Raw genomic sequence first — 9,673 nt, 5'->3', positions numbered from 1 at the left:
GCAGGCTCCTCCCTGATGCAGGCTCCTCCCTGATGCAGGCTCCTCCCTGATGCAGGCTCCTCCCTGATGCAGGCTCCTCCCTGATGCAGGCTCCTCGATTAAATCTCTCTGCAGTTAAAGGAGCCAGATGGCCTGGGGCACAGCTCAGGGGTGGAGCACTTGCCAGATAGGATTTGACCCCAGCTCCCTCCCCTGAGGAGGAGAGAAACAAAGAAGGCTCTGGTTTCCAGAGCCTCAGAGTTCTGAGTTCTCAGAGTTCTCAGAGTTCTCGGCTCACAGCCTTGAGGTTCGGGGCGGGGCGGGGCCAAGAGGCAGCCCAGGGGCAGGTCTGGAAGGGCTCAGCTCCCTCCCTTGGCTCCTCCCTGCTTCCCGTGCGCCACATCCTGGGCCGCTCTGCCTCGCAGGCCCCTTTACACCTTGGAGCAGCCGGCTGTGGACAGAAAGCTCTGCAAACTGTGAGCCAAATAAACCCCTCCTCCCTTAAATTGTGGGTGCTGGTACTGTGTCCCAACAACAAGGAAAATAAGACAAATGTATAGGCAAATGAAAACGGAGAGATAATTCTGCCCTATGGAGAATTCTAACAAACATATAAAGAAGAAAAAGGAGTGGACAATATGCCACATGCACCCAGGGGAATACTACTCGGCCCTTAGGAATGATGCCATCTTGCTTACAGGGACACGGTGGACCTGGAGGGTGCCACCAGGGTGTGGACAGGTGATGCTGCAGGACTCCAGCTGTCACCGATGTGAAGCCAGCAGAGGGAAGGTGGTAATGGAGCTGGGTGGAGAGGCTGGCGCAGGGAGTATATTAGTCGGAGCATATAAAATCTCTGTCCAGGGCTAGCGAGATAGCTCAGCAGACTATGTACCTGCTTAGGCAAACTCAGGGAACGGGGTTCGATCCCCGATACCACATGCCTTGCCGTCCTCCCCCCCCCCCTGCGCACACTGAGCTGGCCACCCAGGCCAGGAATGGTGGGGAACTCCTGGAATCCCAGCACTGGGGAGGATGAAAATGATGGCTTCTGGCCCCAGTACGAATTGCCAAAATCATCGTGGTGGTCATCTAATATGGCTGAAGCCCTTAAAACAAAGCCCATCTTCCCCAAGAGCACCTCCCCCGTCTTCTCCAACTCAGCCCAGGACATAATTCCCTTCCACCCTTCCCGGAAGACCCCAGGCCGCCCCCTCAGGTATATCCAAACACCCCCTCCAGACCCCGCCCCTGGGAAGAGGCCAGAAAGCCTCAGCCTCGCTTTGTTCTAAGCACGAGTGTTCCTCATCCTTCCCTCGGCTTCACCTCCATCATTTTCCTGCCCTTCCCTACCGCACCAGGACTGAGCCAGTCATGACAGAACATCGGGGAAACCCACCCGAGGAACATTCCGTAAGTTAGGCGATCGCTGCCCCCCGAAGCACCAGCGTCCTCAGGAGAGCAGCCCAAGAGCCAGCCCAGCTGGGCTCGGAGGAGGTGCAGCCTTGGACTGCGCACGCTGGATTCCGGCCCGGGGAGGGCGACAGGTGGCGGTGGGCAGCAGAAGGGAGGCGCGCGCAGTCTGGAACCGCCCCCAGGTGCTGAGCTGAGGGTCCCTGTAGCGAAGCAGGGTAGTAACGGTGGAGTGGGAGCAGATGGGAGCTGGGCTTGGCTATTACCTGTACCTCTAAAATGATTTCAAGGAGAACAACTTTTATTTTATTTATTTATTTATTTTGTCTTTTTGAGACAAGGTCTCACTATGCAGCTCAAGGCTGGCCTTGAGCTCACTTTGTAGCCCCGACTGGTCTCAGACTCGCAATGAGCCTCCTGCCTCAGCCTCCCCAGTGCTGGGATTACAGGCGTGCCCCACCACACCGGCTAGGAAAACAGTGCTGAAGGGTATTATCCTCCCCACACGACCCTGCCGCAGAGAGCGCTAGTCTGTCCTCTCTACACTTCAGCTAACTGTGGTCCCCCCTCTCTCCGGAGCTGCCTGTGACCCCCCAGTAGCACATGTGCTGCTCAAGTTGGGGTGCATAGTGGGGTGCTAGGCACAGGTTTGCATCGGGAAAAGGGGACCACTACACTGAATAATGCTGTCAGGTGAAAAAATAGAAGTAGCAAGATGAGGGCTGGCGAGATGGCTCAGTGGTCTAAAGCGCCTGCTTAGGCAAGCGTGCAGGGACCGCGGTTCGATCCCCAGCACCGCATGCCGTGCCAGCCCCGCCCCCTGGTGGGCTGAGTCAGCCACACACAAAAAAAATAAATAAATAAAATAAATAAATTTTTTTTAAAAAGATGAATACACATTATAGCCCCACTTTGACATAGAACATGCAGATCATAGATTGCGGCAGCGTCTTGGAGGCTCATAAGTCTCAGCAGACCCTGGTGGTCCATGGGACACAGTATGGTGAGAAACACAGAGGCAACTCTTTAAGGAAATGTTCTTTAATGTATTTGGTACAGGGTCTCACTCCGCAGCTCAGGCTTGTATCCATCCTCCTGTTTTCAGCCTCCCCAGTGCAGGGATTACAGGCGTGTCCCACCACCCCTGGTCCTGGTGGCTACCTCAGCGTGATCGGGACGGGGCCAGCACAGCCTGTGGTGTTGGCATTGAACCCCCGCCTGTTCTTGCCTAAGCAGTCACTCAGTCCACTGAGCTATCTTGCTGGCCCAAGGAAAACATTTTTAAAGCATGTGGAAAAACCCAACATGCTAACAGTAAAAAGTCATAAGGTGACTTTCACATGCACAGTATGTACTTTCCAGGGGCCGGGGAGATGGCTCAGTGGAATAAGCGCTTCCCTGGCAAGTGCAAGGGCCTGAGATCAATCCCTGGTTCCGCCAAAATAAATAAATAAATAAATTAATTAATTAATTAATTAATTAAAAATAAAAACAAATATTCACTTTTGCATTTTTAATGTTTCAAAGAAAACCCTTAGAGCTCGGTATGGAGCCTCAGGCCGTTCCTCAACACATTTCCCCAGTTGGGCCACCTTACCTGCCACATCCAGGTCCACCTTGAAGTGGACGCTGTGGGTGTGCACCGTGCCCAGAGTGTGCTCTGCAACCCGGCTCCCATAGCGGTGGGCGGCACCGAAGAAGAACGAGGAGCTGATGTAGCCCGTGGCGTGGACTTTCACTTCGATGGCCCCGTTGGGGTGGAAGATCACGTCCCACACGTAGTCATAGTTGAGCAACGTGGCCACAGACCTGAACACCAGCACTGTCTCCACAACACCCCCATAATAATAGGAGTAGAAATCTGAGTGGTGTCGCCTCAGTGGAAGGCCCTGGTTCTGTTCAAACACACAGATGGCATCCCGGATGGTCTTGGGGGCCTGCGATTCCACCAGGAAGTGCCAGTCCAGGTAGGTGGCCAGGTAGGGGCAGTCCACTCCGCGGGTCAGGGGCGTGGAGAACCTGCCGATGCCAAAGCTGCCGTCCAAGTACTGGGTCAGTATTGCTGCTGGGGAATTTCCCCCATAGACAGCCAAGGCCTCCTGGACGCTGACCTCGTAGGCCACCCTCTCACCCTGGAAGCGGATGTCAAAGACCCTCGGACCAGTGAAGGCTCCAAGGCCAAAGGAGAAGGTCCACAAGGGGGAGGTCACGCGGCTGCCGTGGATACCGAAGCGGGGTCCCTCGGGGTGGAACTGCAGAGGGGGAGCCGGGCCCCGGGGCACCTGCGGCTTCAGGGACCACGCCCCACTGGTGCCATTGTGGGGCACCTCCACCACCTTCACCAGGCCAGCCTCAAACTGGTCCTCTAGCCGGGCCAGGCTGTCGTAGTACCGGCCCTGGAAGAACACCTTCTGGATGGTCCAGCGGGCCGGGTCCAGGGCCGCATGGTCCACCAGCAGCTCCAGCCCTATAGGGTTCAGGAAGACACCAGCGCCTGAGACATTGTAGTAGAGGCCAAACCAGGTGGCCCGGTCCCCTGACTGCAGGCCCCGGGGCGCTGTGGTCACTGTCACCAGCTGGCCTCCGTGGGGTGTGGAGAGGCAGCAGTGGTGGAGAAGCCCTGCAGCCTGAGGCAGCTCGCGGCTGAAGATCATGCGGTCGATGGCCTGGTACTCTCTGGGCAGCACGGGGCGCCGGTAGTAAGGCAGGGGGCCGCCGTAGCGCTCCACGGTGACATCCCGCAGGTAGGAAGGCTGGGGCAGTGGCCCCACCACCAGCTCGCTCACGTTGGGCTGGGCTTGAGCCCCAAAGTGCACGATGGCCAGTGCCTCCCGGGCGGGCGGGGGTCCCCCTCCATCCAGGTAGGCCAGGGCCGCGGCCTTGGGGGGCAGCTGCAGCTCCACCGAGTAGACGCAAGTGTCTGAGGGCCGTGCCTGGGCCGCATCCACCAGGCCCGGCCCCAGCCGCAGGCTCAGGAAGCCCATCACGGCTGCCAGCTCCTCCGTGCTCAGGTCTGCAAAGAGCTGGCCAGGGTCAGGGCGCATGGGGGGCACAGCTGTAGGGCCCAGGGCACCAGGTTCTAGTTGCACTCCCTTGGCACGGTCCTGTCACTGCCGGCCCTGCTGTCACCCAGTGCTGTTACCAGAATACTCCGTAAGGACAAAATCGTGAGCAGAGCCATAGCTAAAGATCAGCGGCTCCTGCCTCCCGCCCAGGAGGCAGAGGGGAGCACCTGTCAGCTGGGCACAGGATCCTCCACCTCACAGGGTCCTGGATTCTGGTTGGCTGGCAAGAGGTAGCAGGGTCATGGTCACGGTCATGGGGGGTACCTGGGGTCAGCCAGGTGCAGGTGGGACAGGGTCAGAACCTGGACTCTGGGCCACATTGGCCTGTGTCCTCCTAGGCCAAATCAAACAGCACCCTCATCTGGGTCAGGGGCACGTAGGGTGGGGTGGGAGTTGGAGCTGACAGTGGCGTCCTGGGACCTAGAGTCCTGAACAAAGAACTGGACAGGACAGACAGCAGGCAGCCACAGAGTACATGGATTGCTGAAGGCAGAATGGAAGTCCACTCCCGAGGCTGGTGACTCGGCTTCCGGGCGCAGTGTCCTGCACACCTGGACTGACCTCTGTCCACTGGAGATATGGCATTGGGACACTTGTGCCATCAAAAACTTACAGCGGATGGAAATGGAGGATCAGAAACGGCACCTTTTGGTTGGCTGTGGCTGTGTGTAAGGGAGGGGTTGGGGACAGCATCTTCTGGTTGGGCCCCAGAGTGGCAGCGGATTCTATGGAAAACAGTCTTTGTGCCCGGCAGGCCCAGGGCTCGGAACCCTAAGGCTCGTGTTGTGTTGGGGCTGGGGACCTGCGTGTGGCTTCGATTTGGAAAAGCAGCTGGCTCACCCTGCAGGAGTGGGTTGGCTGGGCTTTTCCACATGCCTCCTGGGTGGCTCTGGGGCTCGGCCCAGCCAGCCCCTGCCCCAGGCGCACCCTCCTGCCTCCTCCACTCAGGGCGCCTCTGGGTGCCCTCCCCGCCACAGCATATCCTCAGGTGACGAGTAACAGCTCCTGGAACACTTGTTTCACCAGCTGAACTTTTAGAGGGAATTCGGCATGTCTTCTCCTCCCTCATTCTTGGAAGCTGTAAGATGAGAAGTGGGCTCCTTCCAAGCCCAAGAAAAGTAGGGTCTCCCTTCTTCTTGGGCGGAATTTTAACCCAACAGCCCCTGTCTCCAGAGGCCACTCCTCCCTGACACCACAAAGACAGGGATTGGGTTTTCCCTGGCTGATCTGATCTTTACGCTTCGCAGCAGCTCTCCACAAAAAGCAGCATTTTCTATACTGTGAATTTAAAACACGCTTGAAAGCATCTTGGTAAGTATTTGAGGATCAGACACAACAGGTCTTGGGGGGAGCAGGCGCGCGCGTCCAGGCAGCGGCCACTGTCAGCAAAGACTCGCTGCTGACCACTGGAAGCTCCGGATCCCCCAGTCCTATCCCACTCTAAAGATGAGAATCCCACCCAAGGCACTGCGCCCCTAACTGGATTTCCTGCCACCTTGTGGCTGAGTCCACAGCTGGCTCCTCAGGTAAGACATAACATGATATGTAATACTACTTAAAACGCACGCCAAAACGCACGCCCTGGGCCGTGGAGACAGCTCTGCAGTCTAAGCGCCCGCCTAGGCAAATGCAAGGGCCTGAATCCGATCCCCAGGACCACATGCTGGGCCAGCCCCGACCCAGGTGCGCTGGGCCAGCCACCCAAACCAGGCGTGATGGCGCACTCCTGTAACCCGCATAGTAAGACGTGTACCAAACACATAAAATTAAAACAAAAACCCCACACCTTATGTTCCTATCAATTCCAAATGTGCAACAGAAGAGCTTCTGATGCAGACAGAGGCAATAGAAGCTCGAGAATTAAGAGAGAAAGGGGTGCTTGGCAGCAGGCCGCGTGGCCCTCAGAAAAGAAGGAAGTGCAATGTCAGCACCCCGCCACAGGGCGGCGCCGTCCGGGCCACGACAGGCATCTGGGCTGTTAAGGCTCTTAGCTGCATGTCCCCAAAGAGCCTTCCATGCAAGGCTTTTTGGAGGGCTACTGGATTCTGGGGCGTGCAGCTGCCACGCTGTTAGGAAGCAGGGTCTGCTTGGCTAACATCTTAGTTGCTTTTCTCTCATTGCTGAGACAAAATACCCAACACCCAAAATTAAGGAAGGAAAGGTTTATGTAGTTCACAGCTGGTGGAGGTCTCAGTCCGTACTCAGTGGGCACCATGAGCCAAAATATAACGGGCTCCGCTTCGATCTCAGGTGCCCGGTACTGTGTCCCAGTGAGGACAGCGGTCAGGACAGGGCAGGGCCTCTGATCACTTCCAGGTAGTGAGGGAGAAGGTTGGTCTGGTTCTCACTTAAGAGGCGTGTGCAGGTGGCCAGTGCCTCTGTCCTGGCCAGCTTTCCAAGGACAGCTCAGGGTCACCTGGTGACAGGTGTCACCAGGGTCTCATATGGGAGTGGGGATAGGGTCCCCAAAGGAGCCCCTGTCCCCCTTCCCCAAGTGTCTGACTCTCCCGTTGCCTCCTGTGAGACCTTCCCATCCTCGGAGCCAACCCCAGAGCTTGCAGGAGAGTTACTCGGAAGACAGGCCTGAGCTAGGATACGAGGAAGTAGCATGGCCAAGAAGGATGCAAGGACACTTAGACTTGAAAGAAAAGAGGGAACGAAAGGGCTGGGGAGAGAGCTCAGTGTTCTAAACACCTGCCCAGTAAGCACAAAGGCCCAAGTTCAATCCTCGGTACTACATGCAGTGCTGGTCCCAAAACCAGGCGTGGTGGTACACGCGGTAATCCCAGTGCTAGGGAGGCTGACGGGAGGATCACCACGAGTCTGAGCTGCATAGTGAGACCTTGTATCCAGTTAATTAATTAATTAACTAAAAAGAAAAAAATTACAGCTTCTGGACATGGAGATTACTCCAGCCCTGTTTAATTTTTTCTCTCTCTCCCAGGCACAATAAGCCCCAGTAATTCCCTTTTACCTGCAAATTGTCCTTTTTTGCCTGTGAACGGTCCACATCTTCTTACTGGCAAATTCCTTCCTTCCTCCAGAGAACTGGTGTTAATGGACAGTGTGGTGGTTGATGCGGTGTCAATCTGAGATATGGAAAGCTCAGCTGGATCGCTTGGTGACACCATGCCCTGGGGAGCGGTGGCCCCACCCTAGGGTGGGGAGGGCCTGCCCTGGAGGGACTCAGCGCAAAAGGTATATGAAGGAGTTGGGGAAGGCTTCTGCACGCCATTGCCTGGGAGGAGCTCAGTCAATGCAGCCCCGCCACTGTGGAGGAGCTCCGATCTTCGCAGTCAGTGTAGAAGGAGTGAGAGGCTGGCTAGGAGCCGCAGCTGCTGCCCTTCCCTTTGCTCTTTGCCGCTTTCTGCTGTCATGAACTGCTGCCCTCTGCCGTGTGCCACTCTGCCTGGGAGCCAGCTGAGTGGAAACTGAAACCTCCACAAACTGAGCTAAATAAACCCTTTCCTTCCTTCACTTTGAGTGTCGGGTATTTGTCCCAGCAACGAGTGAAAAGTAACTGAAACAGGCAGCCACCAGCTTGCATCTGGAAGAGCCCCAGATTGGCAGCCTAGGGCACATGCCCCAGCTCACCTGCTGAGGACCCCCCGGGCCCATAAAGGCACCAGATCCAATCATAATGCGCCTATCTTACTCCCAGGCCCACACTCTTATTTATTGGAGTGTGTAATTTAAGTTGCTGCCTAATGAAAAATTTACTGATGACTCCTGAAAAATCTCTTTCCCCAATGACAGTCACCAATCCTGCGACTTGACTCTCTGGGTCTGACAGCTTCCTAGGACCCTACCTGTGACAGGGCCTAATACCCTGCCCCTTGCTATATCTTATCTCTCAGTAAATAACGTGTCGTGGGCACTCTCAGCTTGAAAGACAGTTCTGTCACCCCCTATGGGTGAGACTGTGGAGCCAGTTTGGTCATGGAGCCAAGCAGCCAGGGTGTGGTGGCAGCAGGGAGCATGGGCAGGTGTGGCGCAGGCCAGCCAGGGGGTGCCATCGCTGAGCCTGGGGTGGGCCAGGGTCTGAGCTCCTTCTTTTCAGACTCTTAGAACCCCAGTGTTTCTCCAACTTCAAACCCCTTAACTGGAGACCACTCATTGCCCCAGGAGGTTGAATTAACAAAGATAACAAGGGCCGGGGAGATGGCTCAGTGGGATAAGTGCTTGCCTGGCAAGTGTAAGGGTCTGAGTTCAATCCCCGGTTCCACAAAAAAAAAAAAAAAAAAAAAAAAAGCTTACAGCAACTGTTTGCCTTTAACAAGGGACAAAAGCCATCATAGAGAAATTTACATTTGTGTTTCATGTCTGCTAAGATAACTGATCTCTTCTGGGTATTCTACAACTAAAGTTTAGAAACCCGAGCTAGAGAAATAACTAGGAGAAAAAAAAAAAAAGCCAGGTTTTGGCCCTGGCCCTCGAGGGTGAGCAGAGACCCAGGACATGGGAACCTGTTCTGCAGGAGTAAACAACTCTGGTGAGGCACCCAATCTCCTGAGTGGGGAGATCCCTGGACCACAGAGGACAGAGAGCAACAAATACTCAGAAGGCAAAGGAGGCTCACCCAGGAGAAAAGCCTCCCACGCTTCCACAGAAAGAAACATGGCTAAGCCAGACTGTGACCCACTGTGGCAGCTGACACTGACCAAGGAGCTGAGGGCTCTATACATACGTCCAAGGGCAACGCCTAAAGAGGATCCCCTGACCCTCGCGGGCAGCAGGAGGTCAGCTTTGACAAGCACAGGTCTCATTTTCACTTAGTCTTACACACGCACCAGAAAAGTATAATCGAAAGAGACAGATAAACTTTTGTCGTCTGTCTACACGCCCCCCAAAGTAGCACTTACTCACTGCAAAAGGCACCTTGACTAGTCTCTCTCCTAAATAAAAATTAAAGAGACAAGTCATCCTCCAGAATCAGATGGCCTTAGACATCCCTACAGCAGCACAAGGGCATACTTGTACCTTTATAAAAACTAAATGCGGGGTTGGGGAGATGGCTCAGTAGAATAAGCGCTTGCCGGGCAAGCACAAGGGCCTGAGTTCAATCCCCGGTTCCACAAAGAAAAAAAAAAAACTAAATGCGCAGGCTGGTGAGATGGCTCAGTGGTCTAAAGCACCTACTTAGAACAAGCTAAGCTAAGCAAAGCACAGGGACCGCGGTTCAATCCCCCAGCACCACATGCCAGCCAGCCCCGCCC

General features: G+C 55.4%; 1 protein-coding gene across 1 annotated transcript in view; it reads right to left on the bottom strand.

The window, feature by feature from the left end:
* The window catches only part of LOC101578257 (membrane primary amine oxidase-like), a 7,550-nt gene extending 2,963 nt beyond the window's left edge, over nucleotides 1–4,587 (bottom strand). The window contains 1 exon segment of the mRNA XM_012515281.2: nucleotides 2,990–4,587. Within this exon segment, the coding sequence (XP_012370735.1) occupies nucleotides 2,990–4,436 (1,447 nt within the window). The 5' untranslated portion in view covers nucleotides 4,437–4,587.
* Between the last annotated feature and the right edge of the window lie 5,086 nt (nucleotides 4,588–9,673).

This window comes from Octodon degus, unplaced genomic scaffold, assembly GCF_000260255.1.
Source record: "Octodon degus isolate 3935 unplaced genomic scaffold, OctDeg1.0 scaffold00056, whole genome shotgun sequence".
Lineage (NCBI taxonomy): Eukaryota > Metazoa > Chordata > Mammalia > Rodentia > Octodontidae > Octodon > Octodon degus.
The sequence above is the reverse complement of the archived record's forward strand: the minus strand, read 5'-3'. Positions and strand labels throughout refer to the sequence as shown.